We start from the raw sequence: 26075 nt of genomic DNA on the forward strand, positions 1-26075 counted from the left end.
AACTTCTCGTACTGTGGCCACAACATCACTCTGCTTAAGGCTGCTTACATTGCATGTAATAGATTTAAAATGCGGCAATAGCGACATCTGGTGGTCGAATATTGTAATTATTTTAAAGATAATTTCTATTTTCTATATTGTTTGTGCACGCAGGCAGGGAATGGCACGTTAATCTTAATGCATCGCTTTTCAAGCTAATTTTACATTATAATATTTGAACCCCCCCGTTTTTAATAAAGCTCATTTGTATTTATTTATGTATCTGTGTTGTCACTTAAGGGATTCCCTCAAGACGGATTCAGTTTTTGCAAATTAGAGAAACTAAAAACTTAATTTTTATTTTAAGAGTTTGTTTTAAAATATGGAGAATCACAGCCCTGCATTGACAGCAGCCTGCCTGGGGTTGAAACACTCACACAAAACAATTCAGGGCAGTCCCAGTGAAATTACAATACAAGAGAAAGCAGACACGTTCCACTAACCTCTAAACCAGACACGAGTCTACAGGACAGCCACTGAAAGCTGCATTTTAAATTTGAAGGCTGCTGTAGAAAAAACACAGATTTTATCAATGTAAAAAAAAAAGGTAGAACACTACGATCACATTTCTTTGATCAACTTTCAGGACCAGCTGAAACAATCAATTCAAATCACTGCTCCTAATTCCATCCAGATTCTATCGCTGTTCGGAATGTTCTGATCGGGTTGCTCCTTGATTCTGGAGTGGTGATCGATTCTTTGGTACCAAATCAGCCCAGTGCAATATAACCCACCCCCCACCCCGCGTGTCTCTTCACTGGCAACAGTTGGGTTTTTTCTTCTTGGAAGTCGCATACAGGTTGTCAGAATTGCTATTAATCCCTGTGGGAGAGGAATGCAAACACACATGAGTATGACAAGCATTTGTAATACTTCAAACTAAATATGAGGGGCAAACTGTCTAAGCATGGGCATCCGCACAGCATTGCAAAACAATACATGCATTACTACTAGCTGCCAGGAGATGGCGCTCACAGGCCTTAAACTGAAACCCTGTAGAGAGGATTCTTGTACCCAAAAGGAGTCTAGTTGCAGTTAGACAGGCACAGCACGTGAGGATACGCAGTTAGCTGAAATACTCACGGATGACTTCTCCAATCTTTCTGGAGTTGGTCTTCTCCAGCTCGGACAGGACGCTGGCCTCGAAAGCCAGAGACGCCACCCTGAAGAAGAAGGAGTTGACGTTCTCGCCTGCAGCAAAGACAGACGGACTCAGCAACACACTGGACTACTCTGCTACAAATCACAACACTTACGAGTTTTTCAATACTAATAATAAGCACTCCGAATACGTTTAAGTTATCGAGGAGTGAATGATGAAATGAATAATTCCATCTCGATCTTTTCAGCCCCGATATCAGCCAGCCAGCCCCCCTGCCCCTCCCCTCTCACCTGTCAGTGAAGACACCACCCAATACTCAGCTTTGATTTCCTTCGCCAGCTGGATAGCATCTTCCTCAATCCGAGAGTACTGGGCAGGAGACTGCGGGAAACAGATTTAAACCGAGTCTTATTCTGTCTCGGGGATGGAAAGAAGACTCCCATTGCATTGCAGTTTGATCCATTCCTGGTTTTAATAAGACACACCTGAGCTTGTTACCTGTACACACTGCGGCTGATCAAGCTTGTATTAAAACCTGAAATGGGTGAAACTGCTCTGCAATGGGAGTCTTATTTCCATCCCGGCATCTGTACTAAATCGTTTTTGATGTGGTTGCAACACTAATACACTTACACTTAAATCTTTTTTTGTACCAACCAGAAACAGCAGCACAGAACTCGGATCATTTTCTTTAAGTGCATCTTCAAGCCACTGCCTAAAGTAAAATAAAAATACAAATAAAATCAAATTAATCATCGAGACAACTTTATTCAAAACCATTTCGTTTTCAAGTTTGTGTGACTTCTATAGACTAAAGGGCATTCTGGAGGAGAGACAGCCAATCCGTTGGACATCAGGCAAGTTGAAACATTGGATTCTTTTGAAGTCGAAACTGAAAACATCCTTTTTCGAATGTGTTGTTATAGAATCGGTTGCAGCTGGAGCGTATTTGTACACACGCGCTCTCTGGTTTTGTTGCTCTGGGATGCCATGGTGTGAAGGGCGCTATATAAAAACAAATATGTATTGCAGCCAAGACTAGGCCAGTAAGCGATTTTGCAAACCTGATTTCCTACTTACTTTGCATGATCCAAGGAGGCCACATCATTCACATCGAACACTATTATAATTGCTGCAATGAGAAAACAGACAGAGGATCGCTTAACACTGCCCACAAGAAACGCACCAGCACTGTAAAACCAACCATTGCATGCAGTAGGACCCGTACTTTGCGCTCCTCTGTAGTAGGTCGATGCGATGCACTTGAAGCGCTCCTGTCCCGCAGTGTCCCATCTATTCAACAGCACAAAGGGGTTTATTACAGTACACAGAGAGACATGCACATCCACTCATAACCCTGGTGGAGTCTCCAAGCTGTTAATCACATCAGCGCTGCCTAACCCTGGATTAATCAAGCTGTACTTACTAACATTACGACTTGGAATATAAAACACAGCGGACTGAGGTCCGTGACAAACCAGGTTTATATATATAAATTGCAAAGGTGACGGTATTACGGTTATATAAATAGACGTGTCTTATGATTTCAAGGGTGTAGTGCACGGCTTTATTTAATCCATCATTGTGATTTCAGGACCTTTTTTTATTTATTTTTTACTTGCAAAAAGGTGAAACTCACAGCTGTAAACTGAAGGGGATCCCCATCACCTCGAACCTCTCCATCTCAAAGTCCACCCCGATGGTGGCCTTGTAGTTCTTATCAAAGGCATCCTTACAGAACCTGGAGGAGGAAACAAGCAGAAGCAGAGAGACCCTTTGAACCACCGTCACAGATCATCTGCCAGAGAACAGAAACGCAGGTCAGCGAATTCAGATCATCTGACAGAGAACAGAAACACAGGTCAGCGAATTCAGATCATCTGCCAGAGAACAGAAACGCAGGTCTCCGAATTCAGATCATCTGCCAGAGAACAGAAACGCAGGTCTCCGAATTCAGATCATCTGACAGAGAACAGAAACGCAGGTCAGCGAATTCAGATCATCTGACAGAGAACAGAAACGCAGGTCAGCGAATTCAGATCATCTGACAGAGAACAGAAACGCAGGTCTGCGAATTCAGATCTGTCATGTTGACGGATCGCTACAATATCAATTAGTGAAAAAACTCTATTAGCTATTCACTTGCAGTTCTGGCAGCTCACCTGTTAATCAGACAGGTTTTCCCCACAGCCAGGTCTCCAACTACGATGACCTTTGAAATCTTAAACCTGCTGGGAGGATTAAAAACAAAGGAGGCTGTCTGAGAAAACAGGCAGTAACTGCTAACATGTATAGTTAGGGCCCTTCCATGACTTTAAGGGCCCCATGAAACAGGGAGATAACGCAGGTCACAAAGTCTGAAACCATATTACAGACGCACTGCAAGTGCAGCACAGATCTGCTTGGACAATACCTTTTCATAGGATCGTCTGAATGTGTACACAGGTCGTGAGAAGTGGAAACTCAAGGTTCGTTCTTACAGAAACACCTTACTTAAAGGCATCACCCAAACAAAATAAAGCTGCTGCTGCTTTTTCTAATTCTTGCACCTATGACCCAGTACTTTCTACGAGCTGAAAGTCTTAAAGGAGGGAAATACACTGAACAATGTAAAATGAGGAACCTGAAAATGTGGGTGTGTAATTGCGTTCCAGAACACTGAAAATGTGGGTGTGTAATTGCGTTCCAGAACACTGAAGCCCCTGCTGGCGTGTGGAGGAGGCAGGACTGTGCTTGCTAGTGGTTGCCTGGATACGGGTGTTAAAGGACGCTGCCCTGGTTATCTTCTACAAGCAGTTTACACAGCAACTGGCATAGCAACTGTGCTGTCAACATACACCAGCAAACAGCGGGCTTCCAGACAGAGCAGCTCAGCAAGGAACACAAACACAAACACGAAGCACGAGTTCAAAAGGGGCATGAAGCAGGGTTAGAGATGAAGCAAGGTTAGAGAGGAGGTGAGCCGAGGCATGAAGCAGGGTTAGAGAGGAGATCAGCCGAGGCATGAAGCAGGGTTAGAGATGAAGCAGGGTTAGAGAGGACATGAGCCGAGGCATGAAGCAGGGTTAGAGAGGAGATCAGCCAATGGGGGTGCCAGGAGCCAATGGCAGCGATGGTTCAGTGCAAGTTTGAAACGGCGAGCGCTGTAAGTGACTGTGGTTTTAAAAGCAGTGACTTACCCCACTGTCCCAGTCCTCTGCTCCTGACAGGCTCCCTTCACTTTGGAATGGAAAGAGTCTTTGGTGTGGAGGGCGGCTTCCTTCGTGAAACACTGGAACACAGGGCACAGCTGAGTCAATATACAGCACAGGGGTGAAACACAAGCTGTATTTAAGCATTTACAGTATTTCACCCTTTATTGATAAAGATTTCTTGTAAAAAAAAAAAAAAAAGTTTGTTGTCTGCTTGACTTAGTTACCTCAAGAGATTTACCTAAGGTAAACACAAGTTCCTAAAAAACCTCCAGATTCAAAAAGCATTCATTTAAGATGACTTTCCTTGTTGTGTTCAAAGCGAATTAGAATTTAGGGAGGGGGGTTGACAGGATTCTTTTGGCATGCATGAATATACGGTAAAATGAATACACTAATAACAAATCAGATTTAAAAAATCAACTTGCAAGATCCAGCTGTTTTAACCCTGAAACAGAAAGAACAAAGAACTGAGAGAGAGAGAGAGAGAGAGAGAGAGAGAGAGAAGGAAACAGGATCCCAGCCTTGAAAGCCAATCCCATGCTCTCAGAAAGGAAGCCCAGAGAAACACGACCCGGGGGGGGAGGGGGGACCACACAGGGAGCAGCCGCTCTGTCTGGGTCTGCCGGGTGGGGCTGTGCCGGGACGGTGCCAGCACGCCCCGGGAGCTGGAATGTGCCGTTAATTTGTAGCAAGCCTGGACTGGAACTGCACAGAAACCCACAAAACCATTCCCACCTTTCAGAGAGCATCACACCAGGCTGGACGGAAATGAGCAGCATTACATTGCATACCCGACGACACGCAGCTGGGGGGGGGGGTAGGGTTATTCTATCAGGGTTGAGGGTCAATTCCTTTTTAAAATCGATTCCCCTTCCTTCACTTGGAGGTGATGTTTCAGAGGCAGAACAATTACTGTGAATACCTGCGGTAGCTGGGGAATGACCCTGTCCCTTCTGACCGGAGGAAGGACACTCATCACAGCCAACGCCGGGGTCAGAGAGCTCTCCAAGAAACCACAGCGCGTCTCTGCAAAGGAGAGAAAACGAATCGGCACAAACGCATTACTGACATTCTGTACCGAGAGGTCTGTCCGATTCTCTGTGCAGCAAGACAAAGAAAAAACAAAAAAAACACACCAGAACCTGACAGTATTTCTGGAAAGATCTGCAACACACGGTGGCTGTATCAAGATCTGCCGACATGTGGGCTCATTTTCCAGCCCCCCCCCCCTCGTGTGGTGTCAAAGGTGTAGTGCGCTGGGTGCGCAGAGTCTCTACATTCCAATTCCATCCTAAAATGAATCCTGGCTCCACACAGCTCCGGTAAGGATTACCAGGAGTTTCCAAACGGTGACAATATTCTACAGAAGAAACAGTCTGATTCAGTAGAACACACCACAGTCCTGCGCTGTATTACAGCGTGTCATTACTGTGTGTGTGTGTCTGTCTGTCTGTCTATCTGTCTGTGTTACAGTTTCCTGCTTCATACAGTGAATACCCCACAGTCGATGCCAGCTGGCCCCAGTCCAGGGTAAATGGAATGCTGAAATTACTAACAGAGCGCTCACTGCCTCCCCTGTGCAGGAGGAAGCTCTGTATTATTTTCCTTGCTCTCTCTATCGTCACTGTAAGATACAGAGAGTCTCTGGCAACACAAACACTTGCTGTCCACTTAGTGACTGTGTGTTAGAAGGAGATACGTAGTAACTAACCAGCGGAGGTAGGGTTTGGACACTGGCTTTTGAAAAGAAACAAATGGGACGGTTTAAAACGAGCAGTTGAGAGAAATGTTTTTCCATTGAGTTTTGCTTTATTTTAGGCACCTCTGCCTTTTCCCTTTCTTCAACATAGGCCCAGCTTCCTGTTCTGCAGGTCAGCTTTACTAAAGGTCTCTTGCATACAGAAGTGTATCTTCATTCAGCCAGCCGCATTTCCAGTGGCTCCCTGTACGTTAGACATGCCTGCCTGACCCTCCACCAAGCAGAGACACACTGGTAATACTCGCAGTGCACTATCGGACTAACATAAACAAACTGGGGGGTCAATACGGTCTGTTTCGTGAGGCGTCTTGTCTGTACATGGCTAAAGTATTATAATGCATTTGGTGTATGGTGATCATCATCCACAATGCGTTAAAAAAAAAAACGATGAATGTTTTTTAATTAATGTACTAATACTATTTTTACGTTACAAATAAAACACAGCTGCTATGCTGTTGCAAAATACTGGCATCTGAACTAATTGAAAAAAAAATGGACAGCCTGTCTGGCGGTCTGTGAAACTGTTTTTTTTTTTTTTTTTAATCCTTGGGATTTTTCAAAACCGCATCCTGTTAATCCGATACAAGCATGTTTAAAAAACTACAACAACAAACAAACAAACAAATAAAAAACTACACCCACAAGCACTTTGTTATTTTACTGTTCAAAACTAAACGCAACTATTAAAAGGGTTTACGTTCAATCAGAAAATACCGGTTCCTTGAGCCAAAAACAACGGTGCTAGCTGGTCAACGGCGAAGGGAATACAGATTAGAAAAGAAAAAAGCTAATATGCGTTTTAAAAAAAGAGTCGCGTTTAGTTAAAAGACGCCCCAGTTCATTTTAAGAAACAGTAGAGCCATTTTTATTTTGTCTACACACATTTTGCCAACTACTCCGCTTACCTCGACACACAGACCCAGATGTGTCTTAAACACTTCTGCAGGGTTTCAGCAATCCGCTCCGCTCCGTTTCTCTCCAGAATAGACCCTACCTTGCAAGAAAAAAAATCCCAAAGTATCTGCTGTTTTTGATGAGAAGAAATGCGTCCACCCGCTCTGAAAATCACGAACGACCGCAGGGAGGAGGGTATGCTCAGTGCCTGTGCTCTGCAAACAGCTGGGTTTGATTAGGGAAGAAGTGGGAGACTCCAGCAGGCGCTGTCTGCGCTCTGTCCTCTCCTCAAAATACAGCCTTTCCAGACACGGGACCGGGAATGAGATGCGGTTCATGTCTGTGAGCGAAACAGAGACCCCTGCTGGCCGTGAAGCGTCATAGCAGATCAGACCGCGCTGCGAGACTGCAAGTGCACTAATGCCATTTATTATTTTATTTAAGAAGCGACTTTTTTAATATTATCTTTTTATCCTCCATATTAAATACGAGTGTCTCATCCAATTAAGTTTTCTATATGTATATTTAGCATCGGTAATTTTTTCTAGAAAAATTAATTGAGCACATTTTTTTTCGTCAGTAGAAACAGCAGTTTATTTAGTTTGTTTGGTTACAGCGTATTTAATTTTCGTAATCAAGTGCCTTTCTAATATATATATATATATATATATATATATATATATATATATATATATATATATATATATATATATATATATATATATATATAAAATACAATTCCCAAGATCCTTCATGGTCTCCTACACGTGTACTCTCGCGATATATATACTCTCCAGCCCCTGTGATATACTGTGAGAAACCCCGTCCGTTCTCCCTTTCCCGCAAGATGGCTCCTAAGGCGAAGAAGGAAGGTCTGTACGACTCGGATATAAATCTCTGAAAATGTTGTAGAAATGCGAGCGTTTCTCTGTCTCTAGCGGTGGAGGGTTAAAGCAGAACAACACAGAGTCATAAAAATGTGAAAACCAGAGTAATATGTGTTAAAATGATACGGTTAGACGCGAGTGAAGTTACAATGGTGCTCTCCCATGCCTCCGTGTGTGTATATCTGAACCTGTATCGTGCAGCTCACACAAGTTACAGCTTTTTAAAATAACTTCAACACTACGCTGTGTATGTTTTGTCGGGCTAGTTGGTTTATATTCTTCTTTTTAAAAATAATTTATGACGACTAGTGCTTTCGTGTCTGGTTAACGTGATCGAGGCCTGTCTTCGGAAATGTAAACATGCTTATTTATTTTAAATACATTTGATTGGCTTTTCCAAACACACAGTTGCTATATTATATTTGAACCTGATTATGGTGTTGATTTCCCATGTCTAATGGCATTTCCCGGTGCCGGTAGTTCATAAATGTGAGCGCCTCTGTTGAAAAACAAAAACGTGGTCATGATTTGCCGACGTCCTGTGGCCTTTTAAGACTGTTGCATCCCTCACAGTCAAAAGCTGATATTAAAAGCTAATTCTGTTAATATAACACGTACACGTGTCTCCCAATTCCGACTTGTTTCGTGTAGATTGTCGAGAGTGGTTGTCAATGAATTTTGCACAGTTGGGGGGGTCTTGTTGTCCAACACCTATAGTTCGAATTGGCTGTAGTCATGCGCATTAGATACATGTGTCCATGTTTCTAATGTGAAGATCAAGGCGTGCTTTAGTACAGAACATGAGCAGTGAAGTGACCCGGGTTTAATACAAGACCGTGCATGTACAGTACAGTGTGCAAGAGGTTAGACAGCCGTGTCTGCGTACCATACACGATGGCTCTGGTATTGTACTCGGTTTAAGGTGCAAATGATGGTATTAGCGATCAAAGAATGACTTGCTATGATTATGACTTAAACCGACTGATGCACCTTCACCGTTTAAATATATAAATCTAGTGTTCATTTAAAAATGTAATAGGAGTTAGTTAATACGTTCTTGATATTTAAGCAGGACAGATCCACTGGAGGAGATGCAGCCTCTCGTTTACAGGGATGTCCTGCCTCTGTATGGGGTCTGGTGTGAAGGATTATACATGGGGAGGGGCTCATGTCATATTCCCTGGTAGCTGTCCCTGGACATTGATGTGGCAGGTTTTTGGAGTTGGTAGCGCATGAGGTTATTGGTGGTTTTGTAGTTTTAAAGGGTTCTACAGAATTCCAGATGATGCTAGGGTTTATGCAAGGATACCACTGTTTATTTCAAATAGGTTTTCATTATTATTTTTTTAACCCATCCAGCTGTCCCTGCCAAAACCGAGGCCAAATCCAAGGCCTTGAAGGCGAAGAAGTCTGTGCTGAAGGGAGTGCACAGCCACAAGAAGAAGAAGATCCACACGTCTCCCACCTTCAGGAGGCCCAAGACTCTCAGACTGAGGAGGCAACCCAAGTACCCAAAGAAGAGCGCTCCCAGGAGGAACAAGTATGTGTGCATGACCCTGAAATTCACTACATTACAGCCTTCCAATCAGGAGCTCAACATCTGTCTTGAATCTTCAAGACAGCACTTGAGGGTCTGTAACTATAGATTAAAAAAAAAAAAAATAACCAATCCATGCACTGAAGTCTTTATAGGCTCCAGCATCAAAGACGCCTCTGCGGTGAGCCATGTGTTGATTTGCCAAAAGTAGACTTAAGATTCAAATGGTGAAGATTTCATGGACGCATTGCGCACGACCAAATAGCTGCAACTACTGTTGATACGTTCACTAGATAAATGATTGAGGCATCTTTTCTTCTTTACGTTGGTGCAAATGATGGTATTGCGATCAAAGCATGATGCACAGTGATTATGAATTTTGGATACTGATGCACCCCTGACATTTTTCGACATTCTTCCTAATCCCTGAATTTACTGTTTCGTTTTAAACCCGTAGAAGGTGTCTAGTCTTATGGCAGGGCGAGTTATGTACTAATTAAGGCTCCCGGTTGTAATGCTTAAGAACTACCCAGTTGCTCCTGAACTGCAATTGATTTTGATAATTCCAATTTCTTTAAAGGCTTGATCACTATGCTATCATCAAGTACCCTCTCACCACTGAGTCAGCCATGAAGAAGATTGAGGACAACAATACCCTTGTGTTCATTGTTGCTGTCAAGGCTAACAAGCATCAGATCAAGCATGCGGTCAAGAAACTGTACGACATTGATGTGGCCAAGGTCAACACACTGATCAGGTACTACACTGTGCTTGCATAGCTTCATGACTAGGAGTTGAGTGTCGCTGACATTATCTTCTAATTTTCCAATCTTAATGTGCAATTGATGGAAACTTTTAATGTCTGATTCAGTTTGATGTTTTCAAAGGAACCACTGATGCACTAAATCTAGCACAGTAATGGTCCTTGTTAAATGTACATTTTTTTTCATGAACTGTTTTTTCCTCAGGCCTGATGGTGAAAAGAAGGCTTATGTACGTCTTGCACCAGACTACGATGCTTTGGATGTTGCCAACAAAGTAAGTAACGTATTTAAAAAAAGATAATCGAAATGTAAAATCTGAGCGAAAAAGTAACTTGTTGAAAATTTAGTATAGACATATGTCAAGTTTTATTTATTGTGGCAACCATTTTAAGAGAAGCTGCTTTTGTTTTTGGGGAGCAGTGTAAATGCCAAGTATGTTGGTAAAATTAAGTTTACAATTCTCTGAACCTTGTAGTTGGATGCATGGTGACCTTTTCTCCCATTAGTGCAACTTAATGAAGGATCATTTGATTATAGATTGTAATTCTGTGTTATTGTATCCCTCCCAGGACTGTCTTCACTTTGCTTGCTTGTTTTATTTCTGATTTTAAGTGTAGCTGCACATGTTTGTTTTGAGTTACAATCATAATTCTAATAAGAACCTAGGCATTCCTGTTTAATAAACTTTCAGTGTCTCTGATTACAATCTGATGTTTTCAAAGGAACCACTGATATGCAATGTGGAATCAAAAGATGTGCTGTGTTTTCAGATGTGAATTGGATTTGTACCTTCATGGAAATATATCTGAATGTCTCCAGGTTTCTCTCCTGGTGCAAAAGAGAGAAAAAAAAAAAAAAACCTGCTACAATACTAACAGTGTTCTTTTCTTGCTTTCAGATTGGCATCATCTAAACTGTCCATCATGGAATGTACAGATAAAAATAAAGTTTGTAAAAATTTCAGAGTGGGCTGTGTCGGAGTCTTTTTGTATAAAGTGTAACTGGCACACACATGGGCAGCCTGCCTGACCCCTGGGTTCAATTTTACTAGAGGTTTACAGACTACCTGGCCTTGCACTTTGCAGGGGTAGACAGTGCACCTCACCTACTTCCAGATGCATTCCCAGCAGTATTGCAGTAATCCAGTAAAGTACTTGTCCCTATGCATTAACCCAATACCTCTCAAGACTAGGCTGTCTTCACTACAAGCTGTTTAATTGCTTGGGCTCTGTTTGATAAGCGGTCATCGCATGGCTGCTAGGAATGACTTCAATTGCATCTTCAAAGAATTAAGAAAGAGGTTTGCTTTTATGCATGTATTTTTCATAAAACGAGTAACAAAGGTTATGGTGTCCCAAGCTTAGTGGGTACGTCAGAATTGTGCATACACTAGAGGGCAGCAGAGGCTGAACATTTCTAACAAGCAAGCGCTTCATTTTAGTGCCTGAGTGTCCTGCTGACCTGAAGAAGCAGATTCTGATAAAGACGTCTTTGTGCTGCTCCCCCCTTCAGTGCACATGTTAATTAATGATTCTTTCTAAGAAGCAGTTTTTATTTTTGAACAGTTCATCAGACAAATTGGTATCCTGAATGTAACTGCTGAAGCCAATAAAACGATGGGTTGTCTAATGACTTTTGAAGACAGCTGCTTCTTTTATACAGATTTGTCTTGCTCTGCAATATTCCTATTTTTTTTTTTTTTTATTGATGCTCTTAACTATTCAGTTTCAAATACCTTGCCAGAGGCTACACACAGTCTTTCATTAAAGCCTTTATTCAATAAACCCTCCCCACACTTTAACATCATCTTAACAATCAAGATTCAATTAGTTGCACTGATGGAACGATGTCTTTACTTACTCTCTGTTCTTGTCAGTGATTTGAATTGCACTTTTTAAGTAAAGTGTAGACCGTTGCCAAGGGATCACTGGGTTTTTTTTAAATATTTTATTGCTCATGTAGCAGCATGGTCCCATGCACACATAGCGGTTATGAGGAGGCATGTCGGTGCCTGCCATGTTTATCCAATTCTCAAAAAAAAGACACCAGATACTGGGAGGGGTCCTCCTGTAATTTGTAAGAATGATGTAACCAGAAATCAACCTTTTGTTTTACCGGTTCGGGCTTGACTTTCAGCAGGATTCCTTTGTAGGCAGTTCTGTTTCCCCCCCTCCCCCGATGGCTTTGCAAATCAGATTGCATTGCCTAGCAGTTTGTGCAGGTCCAGGTTTTTGCCACAAGACCAGGGTGGCACTGTTAAATCCTATCCTTAGTGTATGTGCAAACAGAAGCTCTTGAGAACAGCTCTTGTTAACTTCAGATACTGTGATTACCTTGGTTTGCAATGAATTGTAATGTGGGAATAGTCCTGTGCTAAGACCCCTGTGACACTGCTATTTCCTTGCCTCCGGATTGGTTGGAAACACATGCAGTGTTGTGATGTGCTGAACCCACTCCCTCCTGCAGCTGCTGGCACAGAGAAACAGGATTCCTATTAAAGTGATACTGGAGTGCGAATGCTGCTGTGGCAAGCCAATTCCTTTCATGCAGAGATTATGGGTGGAGAATCATTAGAGCTGTTATACACTTCAAATTGAACATACTGTACATTTGTATAGAACACCCCTGCATCTAATGAAATAGATGAACCAAGAATTGGTCTTGCATTTCAGGTCCCAGTAAAATCAAATGTACTGTGTGCGTTATTATAATGTAAACTTTTTTGACTAACATAACCAAATTGATAAAAACAACTTTTTTTTTTTTTTTTTGTATGCTCACACACACACACACACACACACACGTCCAATTTCTTCACAGGAATATAGCAAATACAATGTAAAATAACCAGCAATGGAATGCATCACCCCTCTGGACTTATTACAAGAAACAACAACACAGTTAGAATCACAATGTAACAATTGTACCGCACACAGTATGCACATCTCTGTCATCAGCTGTTTTATTCAGGGAGTGCTTTTGAAAACGAATCCTTGGTTTTACAATTGCTGTGAATCAGAGTGATGTGCTGTGACTTGGCTACAGTGCGTTTAACCCGATACTGCCCAAGGTCCGTCAAACAGCTTCTATACTGTGATTACCAGAGCACACATATTAGTGTTTGTTTAGGATTTTCAAGTCCTTATTTTGATGTGTTGCATGTACGTTATATTAGGCACAAGTAGAATTTTGCTTTTTTGTAATACACAGTTATGAGGCTTGCAGAATCCTTTAGGACAGGGGTGCCCAATCCTGGTCCTGGAGGGCCGGTGTCCCTCCTGGTTTTTGTGCCAACTATACACTAAATTGCTTAATTGGGCCAATTAAGCTTCTAATAAGTGCTTGATTGGTCCAATTAAGTAATTTAGGGCACAGTTGCAACAAAAGCCAGGAGGACACTGGCCCTCCAGGACCAGGATTGGGCACCCCTGCTTTAGGATATGTGTTAGGTTTGGCAGTATGGGGTTAAAGCAACGAGTGCAATGCAACATCAGCCTGCGAGAAACAGGCCTGCTTCTTGTTTCTGTTACCTTACCTGGTAAACTATTCCAGGGATGGGAATATGACTCCTATTGCAGGTGTTACTACCAGCTTGATTAGCCCCAGTGTGTCTTACTAAACTCCTACTAAAACCAGAAGTGGATCACACTGCTGTGCAATGGGAGTCGTGTTTCCATCCCTGTATTATTCCATGCATCTGTTTGTAGTAACTTTACTTTCACTCTCTCTACTGTTTTAAATGGCAGTACTATGTAGTTTAGTCTTTTTCTATCTAGACTAAAGCTATTTGAAATAATGTAACGTGTCTTCAGTGCTGGTGACACTTAATCCTGGGAATTGCATCAGAAACGAATATTTTGCAGGTCAATGAGGGTGTTCATTTGGTACAGTGGATAGTGTCCTTTAAAAAGGCACCAGAGCGTAGTGTACTCCTGGAACCGATGCCCCGATGCATGAGGCACAGGGCACAGAGATACGCTGGAGGTTTGGCGTATTCCAGAGGTCAAGGGGAGTTCTTCAGTCATACACGAACTTGGTGCTGTTGTTGCTGGCTGCGCTGTCCTTGCCGCAGTGCGCCGCGCGTCTCTTCGGACGCAGGAAGTCGGTGTGGACGAGGCGCTGGAAGTAAACGAGGATCATGCCGTTCATGAACACCATGGTGAAGAGGAAGAAGGCGGCGTGGTCCAGGGCGTGGAAGTGCTGCACGATGTACCACGTGAGGTAGAACTGCGTGCTGAGGCGGAACGTGACGTAGGTCACCAGGTTGATGTACTTGTTGACGCGGTAGAGCCCCGAGTCCTGGGCGCTGGCCAGCTTGAGCAGCAGCCGCGTGTGCAGGAAGACGCTGTTCACCTCCACCAGCAAAGCGACCACAGTGCCGCCCACGTAGTGGTGAGAGTAGATTGCGTACATGAAGCACAAGAGCACCTGCGCACAGAAACAACACGCTTTAGGAGCTGGCAGTGGATCTGAATGGATGGTTATCTTGCACTAACTCATGTTATTTTAGGTAAAGCAGTCTGATCAGGGTCTGTGAAACCAGTCGATAGAGTCAAGTAGATCGCTCTACTGGATTCCTGCATTAAAGATCTGAGAGAAAAGTTTTAACAGTGCAACTCTTCCACAAAAAAATAATCACATCGGACTAATATGTTGATAGGGTTTAATCCAGGATCTCAACCTCAATTCTCTGTTTTAAGAGCATCGTACCTACAGATATCTAACGGATTAGGTCTTTAAATTCCTAAACTAACAAGTATGGTTTTGCAACGTCTGCACTCAAATGCATTTTAAGAAGAACCCGTTTGAACAACACGCGTTCGATTCCTCGTGTATTTTAAGAGGCTAAAGACCCCAGGTGGGCTAGTCGAGAGTCGCTGTCACAAGCCTTCAACCCCCAAGCAACAGCGCTCTGCACCGTCACAGAATACATCCTCTGTCGCTTTCACACTGCATAACAAAAGCCGTTTTGTTTTCAAGCAAAGGGGGAGAAGAAACGGTGGCTCTGACAAATGCATGGAGTGCATTCATCGGGCTCTTGCAGTCCAGTAACAAAAGTACCTCCATTGTGTCTGAGACAAGAATCAGGATTTATCGTTCGTTGACCTCCGCCAACCAAAGCCTTGTGAATAACTGCAGAAGGCATTTTAAATTGCTCTTTTGTTCGTCTGTGCGTGTGGAGAAAAAATAACTGGAAGAGCTGTACAGAGAGGCGAGTACTAACGCACGATCTATAGATCACTGTGGAAAGGGAGCCGTTTCACTCTATATAAGAAATATTATTTATTTGTAAAGCAAAGTGTTAATTGACTGAATGTTTTAATTGAGATTTTTAAATGCCGTTGAGGTTGTGCCAAAGCCAATGGAAAACGATATTAAATCTGCTCGATTATAGATCTGCACGACTAATTACAATGAAACGACTACGAATCCACTTATTTAACAAATACATCTGGTCTGCCTTGTTCACCACTTCAATGGCGTGGTATTTTAACTCGCTACTAGAGGATGGAAGGAAAGGCCAGCTTTGTCACGTGTTCACCTACCATAGCGTGATGCACCAGAAACTCCCAAGATGCCCTGGACTGCCCGCTGAGGATGATGTCAGCTGCGTCCTGGACGAAGTACCCTGGTGCAGGCAAAAACCGGGACATGGTTCAATTAGAGATACTAGATACTGCATTCATTACCAATCATCAGAAGAGTGCTATTCGTTTAGGCATTACTGCAAAGAAATTGTGGAAGCATAGATATTCTTAATACCTCCACTGTGCTCTTATTACAGAGTCAGCACAGGGCGGTTTGTTGAACCTAGACTACATCAGGGTAAGCAACGGCTGGGGTTTGTAGAGCATTTTACAGCACTGGGGGGATCACCCTGGATTTCATCAGCACAATGGCTGTAAACCAGGGAGAGGCAGGAGCTGATGCAATCCAGCCTCAGTACTGTGAAATACTTCAATCAAATCCAGCCGTGGTTTATCCACACAGCAGGCAGGCTGATCAATCCTCTGGGCTGACATCTGTGTTTTACAATAGACAATCCAGGATCCCTCTAAGCTGACTCTGGCATGGAGGTGTGTATTCCAGATACTGAGGGGGCTGGGCCTGACAGCATATCAGCCAGAAGAATGTGTTTTTTTTTATGAGGCTGCTCCCAGTTTGCGTGGGAGTTGGATGTGCTTTCGCTACCCTGCCCAATATTAGTCAAACAGTCTGTTAATGATTTAAACATGCGTCCGGCTGACTCTTTCTAATAGGTCCCCTTTCAAACCACTCAGATAAATGGAAACAGACTGGATAGGACAGAGGCACTCTGGTTGTTAATAACAACTGGAAACACGACAGTTCAAAAGGCTTTGCGATTTTTTAAATTAGTATTTTTAATTGTTCTTTTTTAACAATTGCAATTTATATTTCTTTATGCAGTTTTATATAACGGCACAACACGTCATTTCCCAGGCTCTTTGAATAGGAAAATCCAGTCAATATAAATTGCAAGCGTGAAAGAAAGAAAGAAAATTTAAAAAGTTAAAAAAAAAACCCGCCTGCGTTGCTGTAGAGCTCAGACTGTTAACAAAAAACTTCCCTTAATATTATAACAGACCAGTCTGTATCCAAACTGCTTGAGATGACAGTAACAGATACTCTGCACACTGTATGTTCATTTACAACTCACTACACCAGGCCACACGTGGAGCGTGGTCTCCTACCTGAGGAGATGCACACCAGCAGGTAGTCCACAGTGGTGTAGGACGAGTAGATCTGAGACGTCATATCTGGAGATGAAAACACGCTGGGGAAAGAGAAGCCAGACAGTTACTCTGAGGTGCTGCTGCTGAAACTGTCCCCGCCCCCTTCAGCGGCTTTCCTTTACCCAACCAGCTGCTTCCTCTGTTGACTGACATGCTTTCAGCCAGTAACATGCTTGGAACCGGAAGACACTGCCGAGGTGAAGTGACCCAGGAAGTGCATGTGTAACAGCTTTCCTGAAAGTAAGGCATAGCAACTGAGAACTTTCTTTAAACCAGAGTAGTTCAGGATCCCGTGTTTTAAAGTGAAAATACATGTTTGCGATAACGCACGTTTATTTCAGACCTGCCCAGCCAATAAAATATTATTATGTTAGCTACAGCTACTTAAATCGCACGCTGGTTTTATATGGAGGGTTGCCCCATTCCCTTTCCTTTAGCTGCAGTTACAACACTTTACCACCTGGTGTTGCTGTGCACCAATGGAAATCCCCATCAATTAAACCAGTCACTTGGCCGTGCCTCTCATAACCCTAAACCTAACCCCACCCAGGCACAGACACGCCTGTTTTCAATACCCAAACCTACACTGAGCCTGCGAAACAGGTTTCCAGATTAACTCAGGATTGTCAATGAAGGAACAGGCACAATTACATTTCAGAAACAATTCTAAAATGGGTGCCTTAAATATAGTGCTGACCTGGACTTTGACAATCTGTGAAGGCTTGTTTTGTTTTTTTCTTCACTTCCTGCGCTGCAGGTCACTTCCTAATGCGTTAACCCATGTGACCTGCAGCACAGAAGTGGATTTGATACCAGGAAGAGGAATGTTAAACTTGATCTAAAGCGCTGGGTTTGAAAAAAAAAAAACTTCAGTACAATAGAGGGCAGTGATATTGTTGCTTGAGTTGATAAGAGATTAGAAAATTTGTTTTAAACCCTTGATTAACACTCCTTTATTAGGAGGTGGGAGCGCTGAAGTAGTATCATTCAAGAAGTTTATGTAAGGGCCATGATAGTTTTTCATAGAGATTGCAGGGATGGAAATAAGACTCCTATTGCACAGCAGTTTCACACGTTCCAGGTTTTACTACAAGCTTGATTAGCCCCGGTGTAGAGGTACTGTAACAAGCTCAGGTGTGTTTTGTTAAACTCATAGTAAAACCAGGAATGGATCACACTGCTATGCAACGGGGATATTTCCATCCCTGGATTGGCCCACTCCCCATCTGAAATAGCAGCCGATCTGAACAGGATCAGAGGTGTGTGTGTGTGTGTTCAAGAACCGCCTGTGGAGCTGGGTGAACCAGACTGGCACAATGCACTGAAGGCATGCTCCATACCGTGATGCCTCAGCCAGCTTTGGGTACCAGAATGGAGTCTCTGCTGAGATCAGGACTGGTGCCCCAGAGGCCATAGGCATGTTACCCCAAGTTACCCCGGTCTTTAAAAGAAACACAAATCGTATCCAGAACTTGAAACTCCCAGTCGCAAATTAGAAAGGAAAACTGGAAGCGAGTCAAACGTAATGTTTCTCCTGCTGGTAGTCTTCTATCACCAGGTTACTTACCATAGCACAGCCCAGGGTCCGGTCAGTAAGGAATGCACCAGAGACACAGTCAGGTTCCTCCATCGCCAGCTTTTCACTTTGTCTTGTTCTACATGCTTTGGAATAGGCAAGTCCCTTAGCAACCTGTGCACCAACCTGAAAGCTACAGCAAACACGAGCACGGACAGGGTGGGGTACTTCTGCAGTACGACTCGGAGTGGTTCCATACTCTTCTTCTTCTTCTTCTTCTTCTTCTTCCTCTCCCCTCGTGCTGCCTCTGAGTCTCCGCAGACTAGGCGTGTGTCGGTGTGTAAGTTTTTCCGAAGTCCCGTGGCTCCTCTAGTTCCCCAGCTTTGCAAAATGACAGCAGAAGAAGTTCTCAGATTTCTCACTTCCTGAGCTGCTGCTGTAGGCTGGTGCTGCTGGGACGGCCCACAAACAGATCCAGCTCCACGACTTGATCACCCCAGCGAGTTTAGGAGAACAGAGAGTGAGAAAGAGAGGAGGAGGAAAGAAAAAGGGAGGGAGCACAAACAAAAAGACAAAAGCAAGGAGGGAGAGACTAAGAGGCAGAAAGAGAGAGAAGGGAGGGAGCAGGGCTAGCCCTTCCTAATGAAGAATGCATGGCATTCACAGAACACATTCTGCATAATAGGCATTACCAAAGCGCCAGTGTCTCTCACGCAGAACAATCCCGCTGTGTGTGTGTGTGAGTCTCCCATGGAGATATCTCTGGGCTCTCGCACTGTGCACATCTATTGGCCTGTAATCTGTCTGTGGATCAGAGTATCAGAGACACGGAGCCTGAGGTGGTAAAGCAGCAGAAAAGAAGCTGCATACTGTTCTATGCAAACAACTGCTCTGTTTTTCCAACAGGCTTTTTGTATAAACTGCAGATGATCCAGAGAGCTTATCGGTTTTGCATATTGTACAACCGATAACACAGTTTCACCCTCACCTGTGTGTTTACTGCCTACTGTCACCAATCAGAGAGCACAATGGAGATCGATGACCTCTCTACAGCATCTATCTATCTATCTACCTTACTGGAACAACTTTCCATTTTACGATGTGGAATAGTTCAATTTCAAGAGAAAAATACTCATGCCCTCCAACCTTCTGAAGAAAAACATACCTAGATTTCCCATGGCCCTGAAAAACGTCTAGCGTTTCTGAACGAGGGAGATGGTAAATTTCTCCAGCAGGGAGCGGTGTTGGCATCTTATAACAGAAAAGTGTTGTTACTATACCTAACAGCAGAGGGCTGTGCAGTACAGGTTTTAGAGAGATCTTTTGCACTCTGACGCTTCTCAAAAGGTTGCTTTTCAGTAACTCAGCGAGTTCAGGTTGTGAATGGAGACGTTGTAGCTGCTGATTAATAAAATGTCTTTAATCCTTGTTTTGCAGTCTGCTGATTGCACTGGTGCAGCTCCACAGCAATGTCTGAGTGGGCCAGAGGTGTCCAGGGGCCCTTTCTTGCAGAGTTAACTTTATGTCATCTGGGCTAATTTGACCTTTTATCCCAAAGAGTAAATTAAATGGAAGAAAGACACGTGTTAGCATTTAAAAACTAGAAACAATCACAACACATATTTAATTCAAAGGCAGTAGAACGGTGTTAGGTTGTTTAGTTCACATTTTGTATTATGAAAGGTTTGAAAATCTACAGCGGCTCACTGAGGACATGTGGTACTTCCAGATCCTGAGATCATGGATCTCGTGATCTCCACATAACACGTCTCTATTTTTTTCCCCACTGCCCTTAATGGGACACTGTAAAAATCAGCCCCACTGTTCCTTAAAAGGCCAATAAAAGACATGCTGTTGCAATACCTGAATTGATTCACAAGAGGGCAGCAGTTACCAACAAAACCCTTTTGTTAACCCATCGCCTTGTCTTTTATATATGATACTGCTCTGTTTCTTGTGTTGCTTTGACCCCAAAGGAGATGCCACCTCCATCTCATGCCACCTCACTGCCATGTGTCACACAGCAACATAAGGTCGATGGCAGTGCCAGGTTGGCTGTGGGTGGGTGTGTCTGTGTGATCCTATCTAGGTACATTATATAACGAGGGCTGAGATTGAGGAAACAGGAATCACAGCTAATCAGTTTGTTATCAGTGACTTTACCTGTCGGACGTCACCAGCTGGTTTCAGCCCACACGTTGTTGCTATGCCAATCTACAGATCGATTCACCTTGAAAATCCGGTGTCTCTGTGCAGCTGGAGGCTTGATTAATGCTTGGCAGCAGTGGAAGAATGAGGCACAGGAATCAGAAGGGATTGCAGAACTTCAATGGAACGGAATTCTGGGGGGATTCTGAGTTCCGATCCCAGCTCAGGCACGTCATTCCGTTAATCTGGGGGGATCCACAATGCAGTATGGTACAGTCCTGTCAAAATCCCCATAGCACTTGTTAATATTAAGTAAGCTGTATTAGAATATTTTCACTAGTATACCATGTCATGGGTATCCATACAGACTGGAGAATATTTCCAAAAAGGTTTTTTTATTAAAGATGAAAGACTATTGTAATTTAGCATTTTCAACAGGAGAACACGGTAACAGGGATGACAATGGGGAAGAGTTGTCATTTATCTAGAGAGAGAAAGCAGAATTTAACAAGAGAGGCTCGTGAATGTGAGGCTGCACAAAGCTGCTCACACAACAGTTCACCTCTTTTCTGTCTTTTACTGTTGTGTTTTGTTTTTATCAGCTCTCTATTTCCTCCTCACCAGTCATCAGACCCCCTCCCACAGTGGCAATAAAAGTTTACCCAAGCCAGCCAAGACCAATACTTCAAACCCAGAGCGCACAGATGAATACTGAGTGAGAGCAGAGGGCAGGAGACACTTCTCTACACAGAGTGGTGAGGGGATGGGATGGGTAACCCAGCCACGTTTCCTTATGTTTGCAAGTGGGAGCTGATGTGAATGTTTCTGAAGATATAAAGCCATGACTCAATCATAGGCTATACTGTAGTGTTAATGAATACCACTAGACAAACACTTTCCAGGTGCTGCCATTCTATCTGCTAAGGACAGAGCCGTGGCCTTTGTAATGCTGTTAACAAAGGAGCCCTGTGAGGCTGTGGTCTTGTGTGGAACAGCACCCCTCTCACTCTGCCAGCAGGAATAACAGAGGCGCTGTTTGGAAGGGGGTTTTATTAAGGGAGAGTTCGCTGAGGGCAGGCGTGTGCGTATTAGAAGAGTCAGTTCACTTGCGATCTGTGTGTCAGTGGAAGGGCTGTCCTGCTAGTCAGAAAGCTTAAACAAGCCATGCTTTCTGCTGTGAGAGTGTGTTGAAACGGGGCAGGCTGCGAGGCTGACATCAGTGAATTACACACACTCTGCAGGGCTCCACTACAGTCAACACATGCTCTGTATGACAAGGCCTTTCTTTAATGATAGTCTATCCTACCTTTTAAATCCCACACACTGTGCATCTATTCAGGTGATCAAGGCGGGTCTGACCCTTATAAAAGTGTACAATGGTAAAAGCACAGGGAAGTGTATTGAAACACAGGTGAAGCACAGGTAAGCATTGGAAAGAATAACATGATCTGCAGCTGTTGAGATCAATTCAACCTCATTCTGCATGTTTATAAAAACAATGTAAAACCATGTGCTGTAGCTTGAGGCTAAGAAAGGGCTGATCATGAAGGGGTTAATAAGCGGTTGAGGAATATACATTCATACTGATGGATAGTCAAGCAGGAGCCTGAAGGGCTTGTTGCACTTAGGAGACTCCCCGCCCAAGTTTACCTGGCTCTTAAATAAAGTGCAGCGCCCCAGAGCTTCTCACCTATGAGCAGTGAAGCTGGATTAGGGGCGGAGCTTTTCAGTTTCGCTCGTCACAGTGTTATCCTAACACAGGAGGAGCTGGTTTTTTGCTGCACACACTTTACCTGAGTTGATGTCCTGTATGTTTTGTCAGCACGTTGTCATCAGACCGATACTAGCCTGCATGTCTCTGTGTTTCTAGTACTGCAGTCTCCACCCTCTCTGGGTTACTGCGTAAACATTTCATTGATATTGGAGTGCAAGATCATTGGGGTTATCCCACTTCAAAACTGACCAACACTATTTGTCGGCACTGTAATTATTGATAAACCAAAGTGCAGTAAAGCTTAGTGAATGTGTGATAAAGCATTGGCAAGTATAGTATAGCCCAGGCAGGTTTCAAGGGGCTAAAAATACCTTGAAGGGAAAGTAAACAAACTGGACTGTGAGCTAGGGCTGATAAAGTAGAATGCACAGACGGGTCAATGTGTCTGGATATTTCCATGTAAAAATGAAACATTGTGGGACAGCTTTAAGCACTGCATGTCAGTTTTGTAACATTACAGGTTAATTAAACACACTTAGCTCCTGTATACTAATACCACAGGAGACCTCAAGTAAACACACGGGCATGTCAGAAATGTTTCTTGAGTTCACGTGATTTCAAAAGGAGCTCTTTTATTGCCCACTGAAGCAGAGACGATTGCAGTTTTGAACGAGTCCCTCTTAACAATCCCCCCTGAAATGGGCGGTTCTTCTTTTCAGTTAATCACCGAATGGTTTGATCACAAAACAAGCCCTTTCTGTAGGCTCGAGTTCCCTGCTGGGTTTCTGTATCCAAACAAGTGACGAAACTCCTGCTATCTCAGAGCTTGTTTTCTCAGAGCCTGTGTTAATCACTCAGACCCCTAATCACACAGTGCCCACTGGCTGAGTGCTGAGTGCTGAGTGAGAGCCTCATTGAAATCCCGCCCTCCTCATCTGGGACACTGTGCTGGAAATTCGTTCCAGCAGCAGAAACTCGACTGGAGGAGCCACGTGTTTAAACAAGGAAGACAGAGGTTTATTTGTTCTTTTGTTAGTCTTTTTATCTGCTATCTACTCTCTTAAGAAAGATAGCATCTCAGAGGGTGCTAGTTTACGCTTGTCTCCGACACCATTCTCACTGTAGAGCCCTCCGGCATATTCTTATCCATTTCTCATCACATCAGTAAAAGTGTGCTGCTGTATACCATGGTAAAAGCACAGTAAAGCGTAGTATAGCACAGTGCAAATGCAATGGCATTAAGCAACCTAAATCCCAAACATGTAAATCGCAGTACAGTAGAGCACCAGAGATGACAAGAAGACTCCCGTTGCATAGCAGTTTGATCCATGTCTGGTTTTACAATGAGTTCAATAAGACACCTGAGCTTGTTACCTGTACACTATGGCTAATCAAGCACATAGTAAAACCTGGAACGGGTGAAACTCCTATGCAATAGGAGTCTTATTGCCAACCCTGGTAGACTGATGAAGGCATACAAGCTGAAAAGTGTCCACTTTACCTTAGAATTGTGATTGAGCGTTTTGAAGCTACGGGAAGTATGCATGTGTGTGCATATCTTAATGCTAGATCTCTGTCATTGCTACAGACAAATAAACAATTAAAAACAAATCCAATTAAAAACGAAAGCGATACATCTTTTTTAAAACAGCATGCTTTTTTTTTTTGCTTTGTTTTGCTTGCTTTGGCTGCTTTAGATCACACATCCATCTTGAGCCCACATTCAGGACACACTCTCTTAATCTCAAGGGTCCAGGCAGGCACAGCAAACACACACTTGTGCTAATGGAATCGCGCTGGGCTGGGGGGCTGAGAGGTCAGGCAGGAAGGAGCTGCCCCTCACTGCACTCAGGGGAGGGAGTGCTGGCATGCACGGGATGTGGCTGATACAGAAACCGTCTTTGTTCCAGTTCAGGACACTTTATTTCATGACACCTTCCTCTGGTAGGATAGAGATTAGAGAGATGAGGGAGGCTGGGAGGCTGAGAGGAACTGGTTCAGCAGCCTCGCTTTCTCGTCAGCAGATTTGCATATAGCAGTAAGCGTCCCGGAGCTCATACTGGAAAAGCAATCTGCACCCAAATAAATCTTTAAGTTATCAGAAAAACTTTCGCTGCACCCCTATAGAAAGTCTCCAGGTAATGCATTTTTAGGATATTTTCAATAGCCAGTAAAATCTGCACAAATGGGTCCAAAATGGTCCAAAATGAAATGTCATTCACCTAAATTGTGGTTTCTGGTCGGGTTCGTATCAGGGACAGTTTGTTTATGCCCCTTCATGGTAAGCCTCTTCGCTCAGGTGACTTTCTGCTGCTTGATGTCAAAGACGGTAATACTTAAGAGCAGCCTAGTGCTGAGAGCCGAGGAGTTAGCTGCAGTGTGCAAGCTGTTAGTTCACAGAATAGTACTTCTGAGGACTCTGCCCTTGACAGCTCACCTGGCAGATTAAACAGTTAAATATTAACCTGCTTTCTCTTATCAAAAACACAGCCTGACCCCTAGTTTACACAGCTTCCACTGATAAGGTGGATTCAGGGTCTCCTGTGACTTCCCAGTCTGATATTACAGAGTGACTGGCAGGACGTCGACCCACAGTTATGTTTAGTTTACCCTGACATAGAACTCAGTGGTGATTATTATCTGCATTCTTCCATAGCTTAGTTTTTACTGTAGCTGAGACCAGTTTGCTGGCATTCCATGAAGGTGCTTTCAGCAGTAGGGACTTCTCTCTCATTGGACGTGGAACCTCAGTGGTAGCACTGCCACGAGCAGCCTCATACTGTTTAGTGTGTTTACAATTACACCTCTGACCTGAGCCGGCTCAGAGCCCATTCGATTAAAACATTCTTCTGACTCGGGCCACCCATTTACACTTCTGCTGTGTTTGTAGCTTCCCTGGCCTCTCACTACAGGACAGGACCAGTTCTGTGTTAGTTGACTTGAGCAGAGATAGTACAGAAGCGAAAGACTGACACAGTCTCACCTCCTCCTAGATTTCTGACCCCAACTTGAAACGAAAAGACGATTTCATTAATCCAGGAATCAGAAGGCTCTCGAAGATACCACGTTACATCTGACATCTGACACCTGTTTCAGTGAAATAGTGAAAAGGCATTGTACATTGTGAAAAGGCATTGCAAAACACAGCCAAGTATAGTAATTCCCTGTGAAAGTGCATGGCAGCACATGTTTGAATTCACAGTGTAATAACCCTTTTCTTTGGTGTCCATTCACAAAGCTTGCTCTGTAAACACAGCCAGCTGTTGTGTGCATTGAGCAGCTGGGCACTCTGGTTTCATACAGTATCCTCGCTATTTGCATTCAAATACACCAAAATGCATTTCCTACCCAGTGATATCGCGCTGATAGAAGGAATACACTTTCTAGCAGACATTACAAACACCTTGTGTGGCTCCCAAGTAAAATTACTTTTAAATTATATTTTTAACAGTGTCGCTAAGCATTGTAAATTAATCCAGTTTAATCCAATGTTATACTTCAGGGATTGAATTAAGACTTCTAATGCAGAGCAGTTTCACCCATTCCAGGTTTTAATCTGAGCTTGATTAGCCCCAGTGTATAGGTAGCAAGCTCAGGTGTGTCTTATAGTAAAACCAGGTATTAATATACAATTTGAAGTAACATAAAATTTGCATTTGCTACACATGCTTATAATGTTTCCTATAGGGCTGTCATTAGCATGTTACTGTTTAGTCAATGTATATTTTGCTTGACTACGACAGCATCCACCTTTGTTTGCAAAACT

General features: G+C 43.4%; 3 protein-coding genes and 3 non-coding genes across 7 annotated transcripts; 4 read left to right on the forward strand and 2 right to left on the reverse strand.

Moving 5' to 3' along the window:
• Positions 1–333: 333 nt before the first annotated feature.
• On the reverse strand, positions 334–7430 carry LOC117429897 (ras-related protein Rab-34-like). 2 transcript variants are annotated; one of them, XM_059001120.1, is made up of 11 exons: positions 7000–7430; positions 5258–5361; positions 4321–4412; positions 3304–3372; positions 2781–2882; positions 2370–2434; positions 2222–2273; positions 1775–1856; positions 1432–1522; positions 1123–1230; positions 334–861 (listed from the first exon to the last, which is right to left on the reverse strand). In XM_059001120.1, the coding sequence occupies exons 2-11, from the start codon at positions 5309–5311 to the stop codon at positions 794–796; spliced, it is 783 nt and encodes a 260-aa protein (XP_058857103.1). In that variant the 5' UTR covers positions 5312–5361; positions 7000–7430; the 3' UTR covers positions 334–793. The 2 variants fall into 2 exon arrangements, with proteins under 2 accessions (XP_058857103.1, XP_058857104.1); XM_059001121.1 differs by having other exon boundaries at positions 3304–3369; positions 7000–7423.
• Positions 7431–7753: 323 nt separating this feature from the next.
• LOC117429281 (large ribosomal subunit protein uL23) lies at positions 7754–11139 on the forward strand. Its single transcript, XM_034048620.3, has 5 exons — positions 7754–7860; positions 9235–9415; positions 9993–10169; positions 10381–10450; positions 11075–11139. Exons 1-5 carry the CDS (start codon positions 7836–7838, stop codon positions 11087–11089), a joined length of 468 nt encoding a protein of 155 aa, XP_033904511.1. The 5' UTR covers positions 7754–7835; the 3' UTR covers positions 11090–11139.
• LOC117429978 (small nucleolar RNA Z17) lies at positions 8797–8866 on the forward strand. Its single transcript, XR_009309008.1, has one exon. It is a non-coding gene; the product is annotated as a small nucleolar RNA Z17 (small nucleolar RNA).
• Positions 9740–9808, forward strand: LOC117429979 (small nucleolar RNA Z17). The gene has a single exon (XR_009309009.1). It is a non-coding gene; the product is annotated as a small nucleolar RNA Z17 (small nucleolar RNA).
• Positions 10249–10314, forward strand: LOC117429976 (small nucleolar RNA SNORD42). Its single transcript, XR_009309007.1, has one exon. It is a non-coding gene; the product is annotated as a small nucleolar RNA SNORD42 (small nucleolar RNA).
• A 795-nt stretch (positions 11140–11934) lies between the features above and the next one.
• LOC117429250 (TLC domain-containing protein 1-like) lies at positions 11935–19106 on the reverse strand. The gene is made up of 4 exons (XM_034048553.3): positions 18499–19106; positions 16890–16972; positions 15723–15805; positions 11935–14604 (listed from the first exon to the last, which is right to left on the reverse strand). Exons 1-4 carry the CDS (start codon positions 18702–18704, stop codon positions 14194–14196), a joined length of 783 nt encoding a protein of 260 aa, XP_033904444.2. The 5' UTR covers positions 18705–19106; the 3' UTR covers positions 11935–14193.
• Positions 19107–26075: the final 6969 nt, after the last annotated feature.

The sequence above is a fragment of the Acipenser ruthenus genome, chromosome 26, assembly GCF_902713425.1.
Source record: "Acipenser ruthenus chromosome 26, fAciRut3.2 maternal haplotype, whole genome shotgun sequence".
Classification (NCBI taxonomy): domain Eukaryota; kingdom Metazoa; phylum Chordata; class Actinopteri; order Acipenseriformes; family Acipenseridae; genus Acipenser; species Acipenser ruthenus.